Source organism: Heteronotia binoei, chromosome 15 (genome assembly GCF_032191835.1).
Source record: "Heteronotia binoei isolate CCM8104 ecotype False Entrance Well chromosome 15, APGP_CSIRO_Hbin_v1, whole genome shotgun sequence".
Lineage (NCBI taxonomy): Eukaryota > Metazoa > Chordata > Lepidosauria > Squamata > Gekkonidae > Heteronotia > Heteronotia binoei.
In genome coordinates, this window is record NC_083237.1 from 43,615,001 (window position 1) to 43,640,557 (window position 25,557).

At 47.3% G+C, this 25,557-nt stretch overlaps 1 protein-coding gene across 1 annotated transcript; it reads right to left on the reverse strand.

The window, feature by feature from the left end:
- Positions 1–1,674: 1,674 nt before the first annotated feature.
- On the reverse strand, positions 1,675–22,319 carry ASPDH (aspartate dehydrogenase domain containing). The gene is made up of 8 exons (XM_060255774.1): positions 22,091–22,319; positions 13,884–13,949; positions 7,177–7,321; positions 6,252–6,336; positions 3,958–4,107; positions 2,838–3,064; positions 2,594–2,733; positions 1,675–1,784 (listed from the first exon to the last, which is right to left on the reverse strand). Exons 2-8 carry the CDS (start codon positions 13,930–13,932, stop codon positions 1,747–1,749), a joined length of 834 nt encoding a protein of 277 aa, XP_060111757.1. The 5' UTR covers positions 13,933–13,949; positions 22,091–22,319; the 3' UTR covers positions 1,675–1,746.
- Positions 22,320–25,557: the final 3,238 nt, after the last annotated feature.

Sequence of the window (25,557 nt, forward strand, 5' to 3'; positions counted from 1 at the left end):
CACCCACCCATGCGCGCACACACACAAATTTGCAAGTGTGACATGGCATCTCTTCCTGAGTGTCCCTAAATACCACAGATTATTGATCTGTGAACTTTTGGCATGCAACTTGTAACCTTGAACACCTTGTGTTTCGTTCCTCTTGCCCACCAGCAAGAGTCTTTGATGAGCGTCTGCCTACTGATCCTACCTGCCAAGGATTATCTATTTTGCTTCCGAAATTTTTTATGTCCTTAACATTTCCCATAAATAATACATGTAACAATAGAATGCCTGTTCAAATATAAATGTCCTTCTTGGGAAAAGTGGGCTTTTATGTCTATCGTGGAGGGACGCAGGTGAGTGATTGTTGAGATATAAGATACAAAAGGCACTGCTCTAGGAGATGTTTTAACTTCCTGGTGTTAGAGCAGATTTTGCCCAAAGTGCTCCTTGGATTATAGTAGCATTTGGGGCAAAATCTGCTGAAACACCCAAGAAAATGAAGCATGCTTGTATGATAGGGATGCCAGCCTCCAGGTGGAACCTGGGGTTCCCCTGGAATTACAGCTTATCTCCAGACTGCAGAGATCAGCCCCCATGGAAAAAAAAATGATGTTCTGGAGGGTGAGCTCTATGACATTGTATGCCACTGAGGTTGGTCCATCCCCAAATCTCCAGGATGTGGCCACTCTATCCTTATCCCCTGCCAGCATGGATGTGGCAACCCTACTCCTTATCCCCCACCAGTGACCAGGGGGGACCTGGCAACCCTGAGCAGAAGGGATATTGTGTCTCTAATTGTTTTCTTTCCAAGGATGAGCTCAATGGGACTTGCTCTTAAGGTTTCCATCCTCCTCTTGAAATCTGCAATTTATTGCCAGACTAGAGACTGATCCCCCTGGAAGAAAAAGGCAGCTTCAGAGAAAAGCCTCAAAACAGCATCATATTCATGCTCAGCTCCCTCTCCAGCATCCTCCCCTGAACTTCAGACATTTCTAAAGCTGGAGCTGGCAACTCAATGTGCTCCCTTATTTCCAGTCTGAAGGATATTTGTATAGTGGATGGGTAGGGAGGAGGGTAGCTGGCTGGTGTGGATGAAGAGGATAGGCTATCTTTGAAGGAAATAGACAGGAGCAGGCCTCAGATTCAGCAGGAGCTCACAGGAGCACAGCTCCTGAACCTTTCTGAAAGTTCCCCCTTTTCCACCCCACCTACCTTGCCCACTGACTAGTAGGTGCAGCTGCATAACAATCCCTGGATTAGGAGAGTGGGCAGCCAGCCAGCCACCAGGAGGTTTGTTACACCCCAGCAGCCCTCATTAACCCCTGGAGAAGCCAGCACCACCCTTTCTCCACTTATGTGATTTTGCATGGTGGGTTGCTTGCTGGCCTTTTGACTGGGGGTGGAGTGGCCCAGGAGAGCCCCAGGCGAGTGAGGCCTGCTTGGGCTGGCTGGATCTCTAGCCAGCCCAAGCAGGCCTCGCTCTCCCAGGGCTCTCCTTTCTTGCATCAGGTTGCTTTTGGCTGGGGGGCGACAGCATATGCTAATGAGTTATGCTAATGAGCTTCGCCACCTATTTTTCTACAAAACGACCCCTGGACAGGAGGGGTGCCTCTCAGTTGTTCTAGAATAGATGGACTGAAGGTTGATAGCAAGAAATGGGAAACCGGCATTTCCTTCACTCCTTTCCCCCCATTGACACGTAACCACTTCTCCAGCACCGACAGGTATCTTCTGTGTGTCTTGAGATGGATCAATGAAGGCTCAACAGAGATGGACTCGGCCTCCGTGGCCTTGGCATACTGTTCAGAAGACAGCAGAAGAGACAGTCAAAGTCTGGACAGCTTTTACATCTCTATCTACCTTTGGGTTGTCAACCTCAAGGTAGCAACTGAAGATCTCTTGCTCTTAAAATTGATCTCTAGATGACCAAGATCAGTTCCCGTGGAGAAAATGGATTGCTTTGGAGGGTGAGTCTATGGCATTATATTCTGTTGAGTTCCTTCCCCACCTCTGAAATCTCCAGGCATTTCCCAGCCCAGGGCTAGCAACCCTCAATTACCCCTGAAAAGAATTGCTTTAGACATCCAAGTTCCTGAAGCTAGAATTAATCTTCAGATCTGCCTTTAGCAGTGGGATCTGCATAAACAGAAACCATGGGGAAGAGTAAGGTTAGGGTGATCAGGAGCATGCCTGGAACCTCCAGGAGTTTGGGGGTGGGGGCAGAGCATGGGAAAAATGATATCATATTATCACATCAATATTACTTCCGGACAAAGCCTAGAAGTGACATCACCAATACATTAAGATTTTACAGATCTTAGTGAAATCCTGGAGTGATGGTGACATCACTTCCAAATCTTAGCCAGAAGGACATCCCGATCCCTGCACCTCCAATTTTCTCCTCCTGCTCATTTGAGCAATGATGAGGAACAGGAGTTGGAAACAGCAAATGATATCCCTACTTAAGGCAGGGACTGAGAGAGGGCCCAACCCTATCATGCTTTTTAAGAAGCTATAGCAAAGTTTTTGAGAACTGGTTAGGGGCAGATTCACGATTAGAGCTGTCTGTCACACCATCAGGATGGAGAGTGAGGGGTTTCATGCTCACCCAACAGGCTGCTCCAGAAAGCAGCAAAGGTAGCTGCCCCAGTGACAGCCCCACGGGCAGCTGGGTTCTTGCGCCTGGTGTGGACAGAGAAGCCACCGGGCCCGGTTACTTCCACCTCCACCACATGGTAGTCAGGAAGGCTGCAATACAGGACAGCAATGAGTTTAACTGAAGGAAGAAGGGTACCAGTTCAGCGGCTCATGCCAGCATCCCCACATACCAGATGGGAAGGCCCAGGACTCACTCAGGGTCAGCTACGAGGCACCCTTTCACGCCATCAAAGCCCAGACTGGGGGCAGCCAAACAGGCAGCTGCCATGGTGTTGACGTTGTTCGGGGCTAGGGGGCACAATCCTCGTACAGCGCCATCGTACAGCACTGTGCGCTCCTGACAGGCACGCTGTGCCAGCTTCCCAAGGTGCCCACCCAGGCGGAAGCTGTTAGGGTGCTTCACCATGGTGACTGTCAATGCCTAGAAAAGGGGAAACAAGGAATTAGAGACGTCACAGCACTTAAAAAAGCCCTGGTTGTGAATGGTCCAGGGCCTGTGCTTTTTTTTTTTTTTTTTGCACAAGTTCCTTTATCAAGCTGTTTATAAAACTGATAATACTTTCTAAAGGAGGACAATAATAATAATACATGCAGCCCATTCCCAGAGCAGTCAGCCTTTGAAGAGAGGGTCTGATTTGAATGTGGGAAAATCAGGTTCACATTGCATGACTGATTCCCAGATTTCTTTTCCCTGGAAGATCACAGAAACTGAGCCAATGCAAAGTGAATTTGACCCCACTTAAACAATGTACTACTATGTGGATGGCCAGTGTTATTAGAGGTAAGAGAGATAATGAAGCTGCCATACTGAATCAGACCTTTGATCCATCAAAGTTAGTATTGTCTACTCAGACTGGCAGTGTCTCTATAGCATCTCAGACAGAGTTCTTTCACATCACCTACTAGGGTTGTCAGCCTCCAACTGAACTCCAGGTGACCTTACTTACCCTGGAGAAACTGGCTGTTTTGGATGGTGGGCTCTGACATTGTACCTTGCCAAGAACTCTCCCTTCCCCAAACCTCTTCCTCCCCAGGTCCACCCCCAAAATATCCAGGTATTTCTCTACCCAGAACTAGCAACCCTATTACCTACTGCCAGATCCTTTAAGTGGAGAAGCCAGGGTTTGGACTTGGGACCTTCTGCATGCCACACAGATGCTCTACAACTGAGCTACAGCCCTCCCTCAGGCGGATGGAGACATACAGCATATTGTCATGCTCTCCTTCATTCCCTACCCTGTGCAGGGCCAATCACTGTCTTCTTTCCCGCCATCCCTCTCACTCTCCATCCACCACCCCTCTGTAGGCTCTTACCTGAAGCATCCCTCTTTCGTCCATCCTCTGGATGTCTTGCCCGCCCCACAGGGCTCCGCTGGGGATATAGAGGGTGTGCCCAGACTGCTGTGCAACTTTGCGCAATTTCTGCTCCGTCTCTGAATCTGCCAAGGCTGTTGGAGACCCCACCTAATGGACAAATAAATTTTGCCTGCCATTGATGAAGGAGGCCGGAGGGAACACTGCTGCAGCCAGAAGCATAAACTCTACTCCCCCTCAATATTTATTTAGTGCCAAATGATTAGACATACAGGAAAAGATGTAGAGAGGCAAGAAGAAAAAGGGTGGACGGGGAGAATCAAGAGGCACCAGGAGAATAAGCAAGCAAACAAAACACATGAATGCATAAAGCTGTCTTATGCTTTCAATGTCAGCCTTGACTTCTCAGTTTTGGCAGCACTCTCCAGGGTCTCAGGTTCCCAGTGGTCTTTTCACATCACCTACTGCCTGGTCCTTGTAAATGGAAAGGCTGAGGAGTGAACCTGAGGTACACTAGCACTAAGCCACAGTCCTTGCCCAAACAGGTGGTTGAGCATGAAACTGCCTCATACTGTAGGAAAGCGCAAGAGTCCGGGAGCACCTTGGGAAAGGAAAGAAAGGTCCCCTGTGCAAGCACCAGTCATTTCCAACTCTGGGTGGATGCTGCTTTCACAACGTTTTCACGGCAGACTTTTTACGGTGTGGTTTGCCATTGCCTTCCCCAGTCATCTATGCTTTCCCTCCAGCAAGCTGGGTACTCATTTTACCGACCTCGGAAGGATGGAAGGCTGAGTCAACCTGGCGCCGGCTACCTGAACCAGCTTCCCCTGGGATCAAACTCAGGTAGTGAGCAGAGCTTAGGAGTGCAGTACTGCAGCTTTAACACTCTGCGCCACCTTAAAGACTAACAAAACTTCTGGCAGGGTAGGAGCTTTCATGAGTCACTGCTCACTTTTTCGGGTAAAGCTAGAATGTGATTCTTGCTGTATCTGGTCCTTCTGGATGCACATGCTAGCTGTATCTGAAGAAGTGAGCAGTGACTCATGAAAGCTCACATCCTGCCGCAAATTTTGTTAGTCTTTAAGGTGCTCCTGGACTCTTGTTCTTTTCTACTGGAACAAACTAACATGGCTACCCAGAGGCGTCACTAGGGTGGGTTGCACCCTGGGGTGTAACTGATTCAAGTCACCCCCCCCCATTGGGCATCACCCCTTTTGGAGGGCTGCGTCACCCCCTCCGCACACAACCCCGCCCACTTCACATGGCCCCTCCCTCATCCACCCTCTGGTCACATGACCAGCCCCCGTAATCCAAGATACCAGTTTTGCAGCATTTAAGTTTTCCCCACTCACCCACATGCTTTTAGCTGAGCCGGCGGCAGCGCGGCCCCGGTTTCAGAATCCCAGCCAGCCCACACACAGCAGCAGCGTTCTAGTCCCAGGGCCAGCCCCTTCCTGTTGGGGGGGTCATGGGTCAGTGCCTGGGGCCAATGAGAATGCTCTGGGGGAGGGCCAATGGCCCCCTTGGCCCCGCCCTAGTGACGCCGCTGTGGCTACCCAGGTTGATCTGCCTCATGCTGAATGAGACCATTGGTCCATCAAGGTCAATACTGTCTATTCAGAATGGCAGTGGCTCTCCAGAGTCTCAGGCGATGCTCCCTCTAAGCTGTGGGGTCTGGTGGGCAAAAATTCAGCTTCATGAGCTACTGGCATTAAAGTTGTGAGCTGCTGCATAAATTAGTTTGCTCTGGGGTCATCTTCTCTGAGCTAAGACAAAAATTGTGTGAGACAAAGGTTAAAAAAACTGAGCTAGCTCACACTAACTCAGCTTAGAGGGAATACTGGTCTCAGGTAAAGAGTCTTTCACATCACTTAGTACCCGATCCTTTCAGCTAGAGATGCTGGGGATTGAAACCCAGGACTTGCAGATATTCTACCGTTGTGTCATGGCCTCTTTCCAAAAGTCCAATTCACCTTCCCCATCTGTTGATGCAGAAGGCTGATTGGCTGGTGTGATCCCAAAGCCACACAAACCCCTTGGTCAGAGCGATGTAGCTTAAAAACACACAGTAATCATTTACATGGACAGATGTTTAAATGTCTCTTAGGAAAGGGAAATGAGGTATGATGAGGTATGATGAGAGGGATGAAAATCCATGTCAGTGTGTATGTCAGATGAAAAGTGAAGGTGGGAATGTATAGACCCTGACCCAAAGCCAACCCCTGCTTGTATAACTTACTGCTGGAAGGTACATTTACCCTCAGTGGGTAGGGAAATTCAGTTGGAACCCTCACCATGAAATCTGCAGTTTTGAGAAAGGACTCTCCATGGGTCTGGGTGATGCAGGGATGAGCCACTTCGATAATGATGTCAGCACGGCTTTGGAGAGAGGAAATGTGGGGGAAAGACAGGATTAGCCATTTCACTAATGATGACCTAGATGAGAATCCCAGCCAACAAGTGCACAAGAATGAAATGATGAACACATGTATATGAACCAGCCCTTGGGCTTCAGGCAGGCAACACTTCTACAAAAACAGCCTCCCAAAATTCTGCATAAATTGGGGGGGGGGGTTATAGTTATATGAGCTGGTCCTGAATCAGTTGCCCAGGCCCAGCAGGAAATTTCCTAGCTCCAGCCTCAGTCTCACAGCCTTGAGAAACAGGAGAAAAAATGACTTCCATTGTAATGTTCTAGGAATTTTCCCTAGTAACTATGGTCTTTAACCATAGAGATTAACAGAAATTCCTAGAGTGTCACCCAGAAATAAAACTCTACCTTCCCTCCCCAAGCACTGCCCCCATCCAAATCTTCCAGTATTTGTCTAGGCAGTGTTGGGAACCCTAGCCCTGAATTGTGCACATTGTGAACATAGTGGGTTGGATCCCATAGATTTCCACATGTGCAACAGTTATCCCTTTTGATACAATTTCAGAAACAAATGATTTAAAATCATACAAATTGGTTGTCTCACATTCCATTGCTCCAGACAACACATTGTTATTTTGTTAAAAATCGCTGCAGCCTTCATTCTACTGCTTGCGCAAGAGGAACAGCACTAAGTGTGTTTTCCTTTCTGCTCATGCATCGCTGGATCCAACACATTGTTTATTTGTAGCAATTGCAAGTGTACACTGGGTATGCCTGTGGGTCCCTGGCATGTCATTCTGCCCATCCTGACCATGCCAAAAGACTCCTGGCCAGGTCTGCCAGCTCACCGCTCCAAGAAATCAGTCAGCTTCCCCAACTGCAGCTCTGCCGGCACTGTCCCCTTCAATTTGTTGGCATCCCGGTTCCAAACAAAGGCCAGTTCCAAGCCATGTTGAGGACCGTCATCCTGGAGTCGTTGCACAAGATATTGACCTGGGGACAGAAATGCATCACGGATCCTGGACCCTTCTCTTTTCTCAGTCTTATAAAGACATGAAAGAAATCCTGGCACATTGACCTGAAGGTCTCATACTGTGGCCCCACCTTCAATCACTCAAATGTAAAAAAAATTAAAGGCCTGGATTAACGGGCAGAACTCAGTTTTAACCTAGGGTGACATCTGTCGGTATCCCTGAAGATAAGACTGCTGAGTGCAGATTGGGAGGTTCCTGGAGATTTGGGTAAAGGCTCAGTTTGGGGAATGAGAGTGGACTTAGGAGGAATGCCATGCCGTCTGAAATGGCCAGTTTCTCTGTCAATATAAGTTATAATTTCAAGAAAGCTCCACGCTGCACCTGAAGTTTGGCAACCCTACCTGAAAGAAGAGCCAACACCTCTTCAAGCCTAACAGGCGAGCACATCATTGGAAACAAAACAAAAGGCCAGATGTGGAACCTCTTTTCATTCAAACCTTTTATCATTAGAGAAGCAATCAACATACACGAGAGCAGAGAATTGTTCCATTGGCCCTCAATACCTATCAAACGGACAGTTAGAGATACAAAGGCTGCATATTGCTCAGATCAAAGAATAAGGGCGAGTTGTAGTAGTAGCTTATTACAGTCTTTAGAGCAGCACAGGAGTGAGTTGGAATGCTGCCTCCAAATCAAATACTCTGGTCTTAGAACTGGTTGGGGTGTGTGTCTGGGGAAGGACTCCTCTAGCAAGCCGTCAGGGAGAGTCTCAATTATGGGTTCCCCTTCTTCCTTCTAAGTACCCTTAAAGCAGACAACACGAGAAGAGAACGGACCTGTTGAGGACTACCAACTGGCTGCGGTGGAGGTGTGAACAACAAGACTTTTTCTTCCAAGATCATAAACTTGGATTAATTTCAAGCACTTTCATTCCTCGCAGTGAGAGAAACAAAACCTACTCGATAAGCAACTGTTGGGCATTCTTAACCAATTAACCACTCTATTATGATGTATATGATGAGCAATATGTTCTATGTTTGGCATAAGTGGTGACTGAAAGTGCCAAGGCTTGTACGCTGACTCCCTCGCCAATCCTGAACTCATTCTATTGCTAAATCACCCATAAGACTAGCACTGCTTAGCCTGGGACTGAAATTAATAATCTTACCAATTTTCAAGACCTGTATGATAGATAAAGCGAGTCGGCGCTTCCCAGCTCGCTCCCAGCAGCTAGGGCCAAGAGGCAATCTCTGACCTCCCCTCAGAAGAGAGGTAAGGGCAAGAAGGTGACAGATAGAAATACAACTTGAAAGAAAAAGAGGGAGAAGAACCTCTCTTTCAGGTGTGACCCATCTTCTATATCCTTCAGTGGAGTACCCTCTTCATTTTGATTCACACTAGAAACCACTAGCTAACCAAGTAGGAAATGTCTCCTTATAAGGATGGGCTGCTTTGCCCGCGACCAGTGCTTTTTGTGTACCAGGAACTCCTTTGCATATTACCCCTGATGTAGCCAATCCTCCTGAAGCTTACTGTAGGCCCTGTAAGAAGAGTCCTGTAAGCTCTTGGAGGACTGGCAACAGAAGGGGGTGTGACCTAATATGCAAATGAGTTCCTGCTACACAAAAAGCCTTGCCTGCTACCAGCCCAAACTGGGAACTATCCATTGATTCATGTCGTCCCATGACATTATATCAGCATCCTTGTCTCTCTTGCAGTTGACAAAGCAAACACATGAGCAACAACCATTTGGCTGGTTGGAAATCCCCTCTTAAGCGGGTCCAAAAAACATCTCATCTCTTGATGTATTCCACTAACTGTTGGCAAATCTCAGTTTTCTGTCATATAACCCTGCTTGGTCTGAATCAGCAGGTGGCCCACTCAAGCGGCCTTTCCTGTTTTATCACTCTGATGAGCACAAGACAATGTAGGGGCTTTCCAGCACACTGTCCCATCCAGCATCTCAACTTGTTTTTTCCAGCTGAATCAGAAGACAAAATGGCCAAGGAAAAGAGTCATTTGCTATGACTAAAGGCCCAACTTATATTACCCTAGAATCCTGAGTATTTATTAAGGTAGAGGACAATAGAATGTAGCAGAGGATGCGATATCACCAAGTTAGTACCCTGGTGGTGGTGGAAAGTGCTGTCAGACCATGCTAACTTATGGTTTCAAGGTAAGAGGCATCCAGAGGTGGTTTACCATTGTCTGCTTCTGCTAATGACCCTGGACTTCCTTGGAGGTCTCCCATCCAAGTACTAAACAGAAGTGACCCTGCTTAGCTTCTGAGAGCTGAAGAGATCACACTAGCCTGAACCCCCAGGCCAAACTCTTAATTACTGGATGAAAAACAGCAATGTACCAGTGCTATGGTTGCCAACCTCCAGGTAGTGGCTGGAGATTACTATATAAGCTATTACAATTGATCTCCAGGCAACAGAGATCAGTTCACCTAGAGAAAATGGCCACTTTAGAAAGGGGAACCTATGTCATTATATCCCACTGAAGTCTTCCCTCCCCAAGCCCTGTCCACCTCAGGTTCCACCCCCCAAATCGCCAGGTGTTTCTCAACCTGGAGTTTGCAGCTCTAACCAATGGTCTGGGAGCAATGGCATCTTTTTCCAAAATGGGACATTCCAAAATATTATGTGAGGTACATGTAAACAAGAAAAGTTCTTTTGAATGAAGAGATATCCATGCGGGTTTGCCATCCTCCAAGTGGTGGCTGGAGAGCTTCCGCTATTGTGACAGATCTCCAAATCACAGAGATCAGTTCCCCTGGAGAAAATGACCACTATGGAAGGTATGCTCTATGGCATTATACCCTTTTAAAGTCCCTTCCCTTCCCTTCCCTTCCCTCCCCAAACCCCACCCTTCTCTGGCCCCTCCTCCAAAATCTCCAGGTATTTCCTAACCCAGAGCTGACAACCGTATTCATGTTAGCATAGAACAACAGCCAATCCTACCCATACACTCTCAGCAAAAGGATTCCCTGGCTTACTGATGAAACTACTGAGTTGAATGAACACAAGAAATTGCCTTATCTTGAGTTAGATCACCAATATGTCAGGGTCAATATTGTCTCTACTGTGACCAGCAGTGGCTCTCTGGGTCTTCTATCAAGTTCTTTCCCACCACCTACAACAGGGGTGGCAAACTGCGGCTTGGAAGCCACATGTGGCTCTTTCACACATATTGTGTGGCTCTCAAAGCCCCTACCACCCCATTCCAAAAATACAAAAATACAAAATATTGTGCACAAATACTCTTAACTGGTGTAAATAAAGTTCTATTATAATGAAATGAACAGCCTACAACAGTGGGCATACATTCATACAGTATAAATAGAAATAGAAAACAACAGTCTCAAAACAATATTCCAAGGAGGACCCCACACAGTCACAGAGTTTTCAAAATGAGTACAATGACTCAAAAATAAAGTTCCACAGGAGTCCCTCCGTTGTTTGTTGACTTCTGAAGGACAAATTCTAGCCTTCACGCAAACCCCGGATTTGATTGCGTTCCGCTGCTCCTGCAGCTTCCTCGTAAGTCAACTGTAAACAACAAAAGTGACCGATAAAAACCACCCTAAACCAAAGTGATTTTAACAAAAACATACCGATACAGTAGGTAAAACAACCTGAGAAATCCAGCCAAGTTCTTTCTCAAACGCCCATTTTGATATCTTAATTTGCAGCTTGGGCTGCCAGAGCCCACGGCTTTTTTTAAAGGGACGGACACAGCTGTTGTTGTTTAACCATTTAAAAGAGACCACACCACACTCTCCAACATACCCAATACTTGATGGTAGGTTCATTATTATCGGATGTGGAATACTATACACGTCTTAACACTGATCCAACTGAAAGAATATCTAAATTGGTGAGGATGGTACTTGTAGACGCTAGAGAAATGGGGTATATCTCCAAGAAAGAGTTTGAATTTTTGGATAACCCCCACCCTAAAGTACCTATTTTTTATGCCCTCCCGAAGGTACATAAAGAAATCAGACCCCCTCCTGGTCGTCCAATTGTGTCAGGAAAGGGTTCGTTACTAGAACCCTTATCTAAATTTGTGGATCACTTTTTGAAGCCTTTTGTTTGTAAGATTCCCAGTTTTATTAGAGACACGACAGATTTTGTCTCTAAGATTGAGGATTTTTATATCCCTGCAGATGCCTCATTAGTAACATTGGATGTTCAATCATTATACACTAATATTCCCTTTGAGGATTTGAGAAGTACAGCTCAGTGTTATTTGGATCAGAGAGAGGACTTGGATCCACCAACACCTTTTTTGTTGGAGCTAGTGGACCTGATTATTGAAAATAACTATTTTCGTTTTGACCAAGAATTTTTTCTGCAACGTAAAGGGGTTGCGATGGGCAGCGCTCTGGCGCCATCTATTGCCTGTTTGTTTATGGCTGTGCTGGAAAATGATTTTTATTGTAACAGTGACGTTAACCCTTTCTTTGAAGACATATTGTTTTTTGTTAGGTTTGTGGACGACATCTTTTTGATTATGAAACATGCAGAAAGATTGGAGAGTTTAGTTGAATGGATGGACTCTTGTCACCCTAGCATTAAGTTTTCCTTTAATAGAGATCCTGACACCATTGTATTTTTGGACACAGTGGTGTATCGCACTGCCAATAATACTCTAGCTATTAAGAACCATAGAAAGGCGGTGGCTAAGAATGGGTATCTACATTATGACTCTTTCCATCCTCCCGTTTTGCGGAATAATATACCCTATGGGCAGTTCTTACGCATGAAACGAAACAGCACCTCAGTCACTGAGTATAAAAAATCGTGTAATCAACTGACAGTGCAGTTTAAGGAACAGGGTTATCCAGAAACAGTCATCAAAGGGGCAGAGACGAGGGCTGCCAAACAAGGACGTTCCCTTATGCTTCAGCGTACGAACAAACAGAATGGAGAGGCTAGGGAAAATCAAAGATTATTTTGTTCATTACAATATACTCCGAAGGCATTAGCGATTAAAAACATCATTTTGCGCCATTGGGGTATTGTTTCCAGCATTGCAGGATGTGCCTCCCCACCTATAATTGGTTTCCGTAGATCTAGGAATCTAAGGGACTATTTGGTGCATACGGATTTGAATACTGCACAGACGTCTTCTCGATTGCCCCCTGGTCATTTCCGTTGCAAGGGTTGCAAAGCGTGCAAGTACTCTACAAATAAAAGAGTATGTGGATCCTAGATCCCAAACAACCATTAAATTGACAGGTTTCACTAATTGTGACTCTAAAGGGGTCATCTATGCCCTGGTCTGTGGAGATTGCTCTAAAATGTACATAGGATGTTCCCGTAGGGCTATTAAGACACGTGTTCTGGAACACATCTCAAGGGTTCGCCATCAAGTTCCTGGTGTTCCTCTCCTTCAACATTTTACTGAGACTGATCATAACTTAGAAGCCTTAAAATTCTTTGTGATTCAGAAAATTGGTGATAGTAGAGGTGGTGATTTACAAAGGACCATGTTACAAAAAGAGGCACGGTGGATACATCGTTTAAACACCATTGAACCCTCTGGCCTTAACCAACACAATGATTTCTCTTGTTATATATAATGTTTGGTGTTTCTTGGGTATGTTGGAGAGTGTGGTGTGGTCTCTTTTAAATGGTTAAACAACAACAGCTGTGTCCGTCCCTTTAAAAAAAGCCGTGGGCTCTGGCAGCCCAAGCTGCAAATTAAGATATCAAAATGGGCGTTTGAGAAAGAACTTGGCTGGATTTCTCAGGTTGTTTTACCTACTGTATCGGTATGTTTTTGTTAAAATCACTTTGGTTTAGGGTGGTTTTTATCGGTCACTTTTGTTGTTTACAGTTGACTTACGAGGAAGCTGCAGGAGCAGCGGAACGCAATCAAATCCGGGGTTTGCGTGAAGGCTAGAATTTGTCCTTCAGAAGTCAACAAACAACGGAGGGACTCCTGTGGAACTTTATTTTTGAGTCATTGTACTCATTTTGAAAACTCTGTGACTGTGTGGGGTCCTCCTTGGAATATTGTTTTGAGACTGTTGTTTTCTATTTCTATTTATACTGTATGAATGTATGCCCACTGTTGTAGGCTGTTCATTTCATTATAATAGAACTTTATTTACACCAGTTAAGAGTATTTGTGCACAATATTTTGTATTTTTGTATTTTTGTATTTCATATATTGTGCTGCCACTGTTCTTTTGCCTACCACCCCATTGGCTGGCTTGGAGAAGACATTTCTCTCTTTAAACCACTTCTCCAAGCCAAGCCAGCTGGTGGCATTTGAAGTTAAAGTTGCTTTCTTTCCACCTCCACCTCCCCATCTCTTCCCTCCCTCCCTCCCTCCTTTCCTTCCTGCCTCAAACATCTGACATTCATGTCTTGAAGCTCTCAAACATCTGACATTTATTCTATGTGGCTCTTATGTTAAACAAGTTTGGCCACCCATGACCTACGACCTTATCCTTTTAATAGCACATGCAGAGGATTAAATCTGGCATCTTCTGCAAGCCAAGTATTAACATAAGAGTGGAGAGTCTCATCTTAGAAGTGAAATGACCAGGAAATGCCACTTACCTAAATGTCCATAGCCCACAATGCCAACTCTCCTTTGGTTCTCAGACATCCCACCTGCTGTAGATTCTGGCATGAGGAGAAATAACAGACCAAATCTGTAAGCAATATGTTTCCCTATAGGGGAGGCTGGATCTGCTTTGGCCTGGCAACCCTAGTGGGGACAGAGCTCAACAGAAATGTGATGCCACTCTAGGACTTCTGTCTCACTTAGACTTTATGGTATAAAGTACAGTCTACACTCTGACACTATTTCCTCCAGGAGAACTGATCTCTGTATTTGCGGTGGAATCCTGGATTAAGAGAGATTTTGCCATTTATATATATATATATATATATATATATGTGGTATACTGAATAAATGCTAGCAAAAGCAGACTTTGGTTTCTTCCCATAAAGCATTGCAGCATGCCTATTGCAGTCTTTCCCACACAGACAGTGCCTGGCTCTTTCCCACACATAGCTTGCATTTCTAATGTTCTGGCCAGAGGCTTTTCACCTGTCTGATAACCTGTTAGAGGGCAAAGTTTTTGGTTTCATGTAGCCCTCAAAGGAAAGGGTCTGGCTACCCATGAGCTCATGAAATTCCCATGAGAATGTTTGATGTATGTCTTTTTTATCTTGCAAAAAGGTATAAATATTGTTCCATTGTACAGGACCGCCTCCCAACTGCCCCTTTGGGGGTGGTCAAAAGAATTCTCTTTCTTAGCTTATCCAGCGTACACTGTGTTTCAAGCTCCATGCTCTGAGCTTTCTGTTCCTTTGCTTAAAGTTCCATAAAATACCTTAGTGCAGGGATGTTGAACTCATAACAAATGATCTGACTGAAGTGCCAGATCTGACATAAATGAGACCTTGTTAGGCCGGGCCATGTGTGTCATAAAATGTAATGCCAGGTAGCAGAGATATAAACTTTATAAAAGATGCAGACAAATACCATTAAAGATTTAAAAAACTTAAAATAAAACATGATTAATACGTTAGCACTTCTTGGTCTTAAAGGTGCTTTCTTTGTATTTCTCCCATGTGGTCCAGGGAAGTGAGCCAAGGAAGCTCTGGCTCTTTCCTTCCTTCCCCAAGGGACGAGGAGGGGGAGGAGCCTCAGCCAATAGAAGGAAGAGAGGCTTAGTTCAGTAGCTCTGCTGTGTGATTGAGAGAGCCTGGCAAAGCAAGCTCCCCCCCCCCCGCTTCCTCCCCAAGAGTGGAACCTCAGCCAATGGAGAAAATAGGAGCTCTGTAGCTCCTGTGCAATTCAGCAAGGATGGCAAAGCAAGCTGTGATACAGAAACAAGAGAGAGGGAGAAGGAAGCAGATGACAGCCAGTTGCTTGGGTGCCTGATGAGAGCCCTCCAGGGGTCTGATTCGGCCTCTGGGCCACATGTTTGACACCCCTGCCTTAGTGCATGCTTGTGTCTTCTTCTCCTATCAAAAGACTTGGTTCTAGCCAGATCCCTTCCAGCTCAGTTAACCTAAATAAGGCAGGTACCCCAGGTGGAAGCCTGATGACTAGGTAATAATACTTTCCTCCGTCTGCAACAGAATTCTGGAGATCAGCTGTAATTCAAAGAAAACTCCAGGTCCAACCTGGTGGTGGTGGCATTTCCACAACAGTGTTTGGTTTGTGATTGTCCAACCTGGTGGTTGGCAACCCGAGATCTCTGCTACCACCTCATTCACCTGCATGTGTGAACCGGGTTCCAGAGACACAGTAGGAAAAGAGCATGCAAAATGAAAATATAAAAAACTGGTAGCACATTTAGTTGCTTTTCCCTTCTGTTTAAGCATGTGAGAACTCACTCAATATGTGTATCATAACATTAATTCTGCGCTTAGTGATGCCGTTATATTAATAGAGTTGAAAGGAAAGATGTTTGATTGACTACATTTTAATGATTTGACTGTTTAATTTTATATATTAGATGTTGATTTTATTCTTTCCTCGTTATTTTTAATTAATATTTGTTGCATATAATGTTTGTTGTATTTTCGCTATCTTTAATTAATGTTTGTTGTAATGTTTGTTATGCCTCATGAGCATACACAGTAAAATTTACTTACTTACATATAAAATAGATAGAGGAAGAGAGATTAGTATGTCCATACTCCAGAAGGGGTGGGGGGGAACTGTAATGGTCTATTTCCACAAGACAGGGCTTGAGATGTGGCGGAATCCTGAACTCACAATCAACTTCATCAGTCATATACTGGGTTGCCAGGTCTGGATAGGGGAAATACCTAGATATTTGGAGCCTAGGGATCAAGTGGTTTGGGGAGGATATGGACCTCAGCCAGATATAATACCATATAGTCCACCCTCCAAAGCAGCCATTTTCTCCAGGGGAACTAATCTCTGTTGTCTGGAGAGAAGTTGTAATAGTGGGAGATCTCCATTCACCACCTGGAGGTTGGCAATGCTAGTCATACAGTAGTGGTATATTCTCCCCTGTGGAGAAGGCAGTGTTAGCCTCCCATCCACCCAGCACTGCCTGCCACTCCAAACAAGCGTGGTCTGGTGAGGGGAGCTGTTTGATCCACTGCCAGAAGACTTTGTGGTTGGTGTTTAGGGTTCTCAACCTCCCACTGGGGGCGGTTTTCCCTCCAAATTTCAGGGCCTTCAACCTGTCAGCACAGGACTGGCCAGCGGGGGAGCTCTGCCCCCAAAGAGCTCCATCAGCACCCAACGTGCCTGACACAATGATGTCATCTGGAAGTGATGTAATTGTGCTGGGCACATCATGCAGAGACACTCTAGCATTTTGGTATAAAACTCTATGGCACCATAAATGCTAGAGCATCCCAGAGCGACATGCCCAGTGTGATTACATCACTTCTGGGTAATCATCACACCACACATGTAAAGCATGTGAGGGAAGTCCCCCTGCTGGCAGCCAGGTAGAACCTGGCAACCCTATTGATCTTTCTCAAGGGGCTAAATAGTTCCTTCCCCAGACAATTTCTTTTCAGGGTAGAAGAAGAGTAGGTTTTTATATACTGCTTTTCTCTAATTTAAAAAGTCTCAAAACAGCTTACAAATCGCATTCCCTTCCTCTCTCCACAACAGGCACCTTTGAGGTAGGTAGGGCTGAGAGAGTTCCGAGAGAACTGTGATGGTCTCCCAGCAGGCTGCATGTGAGGAGTGGGGAATCAAACCCCATTCTCCAGATTAGAATCCTCCGCTCCTAACCACTACACCACACTGGCTCTGGGTAACTGGGTGGTGATGGTGAAGGCTAACACAGCTTCTGACGTTTTGCAGTTGCATCCAGAGCATAAACAATGTACGTGAGAAACAGATCACATGCAAGTAGAGTTTGTGATTTTCATAGGATTTCTAATCTGTATTGCCATGTTTCCACTTTGTCAGGATGTGATGGCCTCTCTGGATGATGTTCTAGGCTGCCTCTCCTAGTCTCAATGGACTTTACCACGCAGACTAGGGGAAATTACTGGAGTGTCACTAGGGGGAGGCCATTTTTTTTTCTAGCTCCTCAATTCATTCCTAGGGGGTAGGAAATGGAGGCTGATAAATCCCTACCTGGGAGGATAAATGGGAGAATTAGAGCTCTGACTCATGGAAATCAATTCTAAGGGCTGGTTCAAGCATCTCCATCACTTGGTTTTTCATCCCTCTATTACATACACTGCAGTTGTCGCTGTTTATCAAGGACAGTCCCCCTTCCTTGCAAATTTTGTTGGTGAAGAATGCTCCCCATTCCCCCCTTCCTCCATGCCTTTCATTTTGCCTTTGAGGATGCCTTGTTTTGAAAGTCGGAATTACTGCCATTGTCCTTCCCAGATCAGCTCTTTCTTTGGGGTCTCTAGGAGTTCAGTCTCCAAGTGAGAGGTGGACACACCTTCTCCCTAGCCTGCATACCCATAAATGTGCACACCTGAATGCTGAGGCACCACACACAGCGTGCCTTTTCGCATATTGCCGCTGAGCTTGAACTCTTAAACTGTAAGGCAATTTCACTTTTCCCAGGCTGTCTTTAGCAACCACCACCAATTGCGTTTGGCTTTTAAAACTGCAGTGAGCGTGCAATTGCGGAGGGTAGGAAAGCAGCAGGAGAAATGGGCCTGTGGAAGAGTAGGGGAACAGCCCAGCCTCAGTGATCCTTGGTGTGAGAAGGCTGGGAAAAGTGCTCTTCTTTTTCATCTGTGAAATGTTAGAGGGGTCAAAGACAATGATAATGATGATGATGATTATATTGGCTTTATATCCCATCCTGTGCTCTGAATCTCAGAGCAGTCACAATCTCCTTTACCTCCCCCCTCCCCCCCCGCAACAGACACCCTGTGGGGTAGGTGGGGCTGAGAGAGCTCTTACAGCAGCTGCCCTTTCAAGGACAATTCCTATGAGAGCTATGGCTGACCCAAGGACATTCCAGCAGGTGCAAGTGGAGGAGTGGGGAATCAAACCCAGTTCTCCCAAATAAGAGTCCACGCACTTAACCACTACACCAAACTGGCTCTCACCACCTCCCATCCAAGTATTAACCAGGGTTAACCCTGCTTAGCTTCCAGGATGTGATGAGATACAGCTTGCCTGAGCTATTCTGGTAGGGTTGCCAGCCTCCAGGTTGGGCCTGGAAATCTCCCGCTTTTACAACTGATCTCCAGTTGGCAGAGATCAGCTCCCCTGGAGAAAATGGCTGCTTTCAAGGGTGGACTCTAGGGCCTTGTACCATGCTGAGGCCCCTTCCCTCCCCAAGCCCCACCTTCTCCCAGATCCACCCCCAAAGTCTTCAAGTATTTTCCAACACAGACCTGGCAACCCTAAGGTCGAGGCAGTAAGGTTGAATGTGTGTGTGAATACAGGGCTTTTTTTGAGCAGGAACACAGTTCTGGCTGACTTGGCATCAGGGGTTGCGGTCGAATATGCAAATGAGTTCATGCTGGGCTTTTTCTACCCAAAAAGTCATGTGTGTGTGTGTGGAATAGTTTGCCAGTTCTCATTTGGGAAATTCCTGGAAATTCTGGGGGTGGAGCCTGGGGTAGGCAGAGTTTGAGCAGGGGAAGGACTTCAGAGCGGTATAATACTATAGAGTAGGGTTGCCAAGTCCAACCCCAGAAATATCTGGGGACTTTGGGGGTGGAGCCAGAGGACTTTGGGGGTGGAGCCAGGAGACACTGGGGTGGAGCTAGGGGGAGGGGGGAAAACGGCACCGGGGAGCGTGGTGAGCCGCCCTGTCTCGGAGCGGGCAACGCCGCCGCGCAGCTGCCGCCTCTTCTCCGCTCGCCGTGGCTGCTCCTCCGAGATGGGCTCAGGCTGAGCCCATCTCGGAGGAGCAGCCACGGTGAGTGGAGAAGAGGCGGCAGCGGCGCGGCGGCCTCGCCCGCTCCGCCTCTGGGGTGGAATTGGAGGGGGGGTGGAGGCTGGCTGGGGGCATGGCAAGCCGCGAGTCCGGGTCCTAGCAGGGCCTGGATTCGCGGCTCGCCATGCTCCTGGCCTGCCTCCGCCCTTCCCTTCTCTGGTTTTGCCTGTGCTGCTGCTGCCTCTTGGCTGCTCCTCCGAGATGGGCTCAGCCTGGGCCCATCTCGGAGGAGCAGCTGCGGTGGGCGGGGAGGGGGCGGCAGCGGCGGCCTCGCTCGCTCCGGGATGGGGCGGCTCGCCATGCTCCCCAGCGCCGTTTCCCCCCTCCCCCCGCTTCCATTTTTTTGAGGAGCGGGGGAAGAGGGTGGAAATCCTGGGGTCCCCCGCCAGGGCGGGAGGGGTGGGAAGCCTACTATAGAGTCCATCAAAGCAGCCATTTTCTCCAGAGGAACTGATTTTGGTCATCTGGAGATCAACTGTGGGAAATATCCAGGGGCCACTTGGAGATTGGCAACTCAGCCTCTCTATCTGTGTGTGTGTGTGTGTGTGTGTGTGTGTGTGTACAGATACAGTGCCCTGACCTGGATGTCTCAGGCTAGCCCAATCTCACCAGATCTCAGAAGCTAAGCAGGGTCAGCCCTTGTCAATATTTGGATGGGAGACCACAAAGGAATACCAGAGGCTGGCAATGGCAAACCACTTCTGAATGTCTCTTGCCTTGAAAACTCTTCCGGGGTCACCACAAGTCAGCTGTGACTTAATGAAAACACACACACACATTGCATATAACATTTTCTTTCATTGTTAAGAGTTATCATGTAGGCTGACCCAAGGATAACCCACCAGTCTCCCAACTCAAGCATGATTTAATTAACTCAGATAAGTATCACTTGCCAAAGACCGACAACAAAGGAAGTGACAGGCCTCTGCTTCCAACAGTGTGCTAACTGCTGACAAAGAAGGCCATAATTTCCTCTGCACTTGATAAAGAGCTTTACACTTCCCTGCGGCTTCTCAGAACCTCCCAGATGGGTTAACTGCCTGAATCTGACACTGCTGGGGGGGAGGGGGAGGGGTCACACTTCTGACCCAAAGGAGGACACTAATATCCATTGCATGGCTAAAGTGCTAGACTATAGGGTCAGCAAGCCTCAAGTCTGAATCCCTGTTCCACCATGGAGACTTGCTGGGTGGCTCCACCTGACTCCAGGGAAAGTCTTCTTCAGTTGGTTTATCTCAGCCCAGGATTGAGGTTAATCCCCCCATAGCTGATTGGAAACTGGGTTCTGGCCATGCCTCCCCTGGGTGTGTGTGTGTAAAGTGCCATCAAATTGCAGGCAACTTATGGTGATGCCATAGTTTTCAAGGCTGATGTTCAGAGGCCGATTGCCATTGCCTGCTTCCACATTGCAACCCTAGACTTCCTTGGTGGTCTCCCATCCAAATACTAACCAGGGCAAATCCTCCTTAGCTTTGTGCACTGTCACTGTCATTTCCTCTTGGGTATGCTCTTCCCTTCCCCATCACCCACAAGCTTTTCCAGCTATTTCTAAAATGACGTGTGTGTATGGATCGATGGATGGCTAGATTAGATAGATTGGATAGATAGACAGACAGATATTGCAGTATGACATTATAGTGACATACCTACTGTCATTAAAAAAAAAAAACAGCAACAAACGCCACACATAAGGAAGTACTTCTTCACCCAAAGGGTGATTAACATGTGGAATTCACTGCCACAGGAGGTGGTGGCGGCCACAAGTATAGCCACCTTCAAGAGGGGTTTAGATAAAAATATGGAGCACAGGTTCATCAGTGGCTATTAGCCACAGTGTGTGTGTATATATAAAATTTTTTGCCACTGTGTGACACAGAGTGTTGGACTGGATGGGCCATTGGCCTGATCCAACACGGCTTCTCTTATGTTCTTATAAGGGGACTGCATGCGGATTACCCTCATGTAGGACCTCTGCAAGAGAACGGGAATCATTCTCTTGAGCAAGAAGCCTTAGTTTAGCAGCAGAGAACCAGTCTCTGTCCTCTTCTAAGTGTCAGCCCTTCCAATACTTGTCTTCTCTTCTCCTTCCACCTTTCCTCAGGCTCATTTCCCAGACCCTGTACTTATCTTTGTTGCCCTCCTCTGAACCCATTCCAGTCTGCCTACCTCTTTCTTAAAGTAAAGCACCCATAACTGAACACAATATTCTGAGAAGTGGTTGCAATATTCCAAATGAGGTGTGACTTGCACAGAGTAGAATGGAACTCTGGTTTTATAGGATCATAGAACTGGAAGGGACCTCTAGGGTCATCTAGTCCAACCCCCTGTGCAATGCAGGAAATTCACAAATACCTCCCCCACACATGCCCTGTGATTCCTGTTCCATGCTCAGAGGATGACAAAAACCCTCCAGGGTCCCTGGCCAAACTGGCCTGGAGAGAAATTGCTGCCTGATCCCATGATGGCAATCAGCATTTCCCTCGGCATGTAAGAAAGGGCAAGGAGAACTAAGCACTAATGCAGCCCTTCCTGTTGTGATCGGCCTAAGTTCACAGAATCAGCATTGCTGTAAAATACCACCTAGCCTCTGTTAAAAAAACCTCCAAAAGAGAACCTGCCACCTCCCGAAGAAGCCTTTTCCACTGAGGAACCGCTCAAACTGTCAGGACGATCTTAACGTTTAGCCCAAAACTCTGATGTAATAGGAGCTGAAAACTCTGACTTTGATACAAAGGTTTTGTTCATGCAGCCTAAAATGACTCATATATATTAACACCCATTTCCCCCTATCTGTTCCCCTTTCTCCTTCTCCCTAACTATCTAGCCTCACTTTACAGCCTGCCGCTCTGCCAGTTATGGGCCCATAATCTCCTATCCCTATGCAAACCGACTCACCTGGAGTTGCTGCGCTATTTCTCTGAGTATTCCGCCTCCTCCAGAATAGCAATGAAAAGCAAGCAAATTATTTGCCTGGGTGCCTTTTGGTCGATCGATCCCTGAGAGACGTTAATGATTAGCCGGGGGCCTGTAATCCCTCAGGGAATGAGCTGTCCTCTCGCAGGTGGCAGGCAGGTGCGAGCCGAATTCCCTCACAAAGGCAGCCGGGTGATTAGTTGGCCACTGTAGCCAGGAATGACTTGCATGTGCGAATAAGCCATCAGAGATTAATTACTGTCAGCTGAACTTTCATATCCCCTCCTCACCCCTCACGCCCCATGGGCTCTCTGCAACTCAAAAGCAACCTTTTTCCAATGGAGGCCGTTTACATATTCAGTTGCAAGTCCTCACTAAGGGTTTTTTTAAATCCCATTTATTATTGCTTGCATTTTCATTACCCATTTTGTTATGGTCGCCCTAGGCTTATGGAAACAGCTCAAAAGCCACTGCCAGTTTGGTGTAGCGGTTAAGTGATTGAACTCTAAACCAGGAGCCCCAGATTTGATTCCCCACTCCCCCCCCCCACATGCAGCTGCTGGTGTGACCTTGGGACAGTCACAAGTTCTCTCAGAGTTGTTCTCTCAAGAGCAACTCTCTCAAGTTCTCAGTTAGAGCTCTCTCTCAACCCCACCTACCTCACAGGGTGTCCACTGTGGGGAGACAAAGGGAGGAGATAGTAAACAGCTCTGAGACTCCAAGCAAAAAGCGGGGCATAAATCCAATCTCTCCTTCTTCCTCCATCAGCAGGGACTGAACACAAACCTATGTATACTGCTGCCAGACTCCAGGTGGTAAAACAAAACACTCTTTTTCCTACTGTTCTCTACTGTGTTGCCACTTGCTTTTCACTCAGACTCCAGGTGGTAGCTGGAGATCTCTTGGAATTACAACTAGTCTCCAGGTTAGTACCTCTGGAGAAAATGGCTACTTTGGAAGGTGGACTTGGTAGCACTGTATCCCAATTCCTAGTATATCTCCTTCCCAAACCTCACCTTTCCCAGGCTCCACCCCCAAATCTCCAGGTATTCCCCAACCCTGAGATGGCACCCTGACCTATGAAGCTGCTTCTGCTGAGTCAGACCCTTGGTCTGTCTAGGCAGGGTTGCCAGGTCTGTGTGGAAAAAATACCTGGAGACTTTGTGGGAGGACCTGGGAGAGGGCGGGGTTTGGGGTGGGGAGGGGAGGGGCCTCAGCATAGTACAATGCCCTAGAGTCCACCCTTCCAAGCAGCCATTTTCTCCAAGGGAGCTGATCTCTGCCAGCTAGAGATCAATTGTAAAAGCGAGGTCACCTGGAGGTCAGTGTCTAGGTCAGTGATGTCTACTCTGATGGGCAGAAGCTCTCTGATCTTTTTTTACTAGAAATGTTGGGGATCAAACCTGGGATCTTCTGGCTTGCCAACTTGATGCTCTGCCACTGAGCCACAGCACAGGGCTGCTCATCAAGCCAGCAGCCATTGATGGACTGACTGCTGGCTCAGCAGTAAGGAATGAATGAATGCCACTCACTGTTTTCACCATTCATTTCCCTTCCCCTAACAGATGGAAGAAATGGGGCTCTCGGTCCAGATGTTCATTCATCCCTAATCATCAAGTAGCTAGTAAAAAAGAGGCATGGTTGCTACCGAGGAGTTCTGCATGCACGGAGCAGCCTCCCTACCTCTTCCCCTAGCACTTCTGTTTGTGCAAGGGCTCACTGGAAATCATGGATCTTGCACAGATGGAAGCACTAGCTGAATAGGAAGCTCACTCTGCGGCAGATGCTGTACAGCGACGCATGGAACTTGTTCATAGGATTCAAATCCAACTGTTGGGAGATTGGGATACAGAGCCATACACGGAACCAGTTTATCAGGACAGCAGAACGGTGCTTTCACACACATTGATAATGTTTGCAAGTAGATTTTTCTGTTTCCCACAAGAAAGCTCAGCTGCAAAGGGTTGCTAAAGCACATGGAAAGTGCATTATCCAAAGTGTGTGAAATTAGCCAAAGACAATTCCTTCACATGCGTGTTTCTATTCACACTCATTTTCTATTGTAAGCTCCTTGTGGCAGAGATCTTTGTTTTGGTATTTACAGTAAAGCGGGGTTTCCCAAACTTTTCCAGCCTGTGGACACAATTTGGAACTTTGAGAGGGGAGGGCGAATGCCACCCCAAAAACTGCTTCTGCAGGAGGCAGAGCTGAATGGAACACCTCCCCCTTTCAGGGCTGGATTAAACCCTGTGGAGGCCCCTAGGTCAGGGGTGGGGAACCTTTTTTCTGCCAAGGGCCATATGGATATTTATAAAATCATTCGCGGGCCGTAAAAAAAATATCAACTTAAAAAACAGTGCTCTGCCGAGGGAGAATGATTCAGGCCAGCAAAATTAATGCAAATAATGTTTTTTCTATTTGAAATCATGTGGGGAGAGCCTAATCTGGCATGCACACACCTGACCCGCCACCCTAGGCAAATGCATAGGTCCAGCAGGAACTTAGCAAGAACTCAGTAGCATATTAGACCACATCCCCTAATATTAGCATATTAGGCCACACTATCTGGGATAATCAAGTGCAAACTGAACTGTGACAGTAATTTCCAGGCGCTGCAGCAATTCTGGCTGGCCAGCCAGGCCCCAGGGAGGCTGCCACACAGTACATCTGGGCCCTGTGATCCCTGCCTGGCCCTGGGGAAAGGGAGCTACACTCTCGCCCCCATGATCCTCGCTGGCCAGCTAGGCCCCAGGGAGGCTGCCACATGGCTCAGTTCGGTCCAGCGATCCCCAAGGACCGCACCAAGTGACCTTGAGGGCTGTATACAGCCCTCGGGACAGAGGTTCCCCACCCCTGCCCTAGGCAGTCAAAATCTTGGGGGCCCCCTTGGAAATGATCTTAGAGTTGGAACACCTTCCCCGCCGCCTGCGCCCCCTGCAGGCACCTTCTCAAAAGCCGCTTTGACAAAGCTGTGGGGGATAGGCAGAGAGAAGCAAACTTGGCAACGTTGCCAACAGCAGCTGCACCAGGCAAGTTGGGCAAGGAGTGGCTCAGTTGCTGACTGCACATGCAGGCTGGCAGGGCTGCAAGCAGGGTGGAAAGCAGCGGGGGGGGGGGGGAGCTAGCCTGGGGACCCTAAATGTGTGGGGGCCCATAGGACAGTGCCATAGGCCCTGCTCCCTCTCATGTCTCCCGGGAAGAAGGAAAGCTTGAAGAGGGAAAGGGAGCTACACTCTGCCGAAGAAAAGGCCGGGTGCTTCTCAGTCCTCCAGAGGAAGCCTCTTTCATTTGATTGAGGGCAGCCAATAATGAGCCCTGCCTTACAGTGGCCCCACCTGCTTTCTCAACAGCTCTGAGGCTGCCATGATTGGTACTTTCAAATATTATGGTGCCCTTGGGCAACCCGTTGGGGAACCCTGCTCTTAGCACTTGCATATAGTGATGCTTAA

Excerpts from the sequence above, each read along its gene's own strand:
- ASPDH (XM_060255774.1), bottom strand. The coding sequence starts at position 13,932 with ATGTCTGAGAACCAAAGGAGAGTTGGCATTGTGGGCTATGGACATTTA. Across the intron at positions 7,322-13,883 it reads TGTGGGCTATGGACATTTAG|GTCAATATCTTGTGCAACGA; the intron begins GTAAGTGGCATT and ends TTCTGTCCCCAG. Across the intron at positions 3,065-3,957 it reads ACGAAAGAGGGATGCTTCAG|GCATTGACAGTCACCATGGT; the intron begins GTAAGAGCCTAC and ends CCCCTTTTCTAG.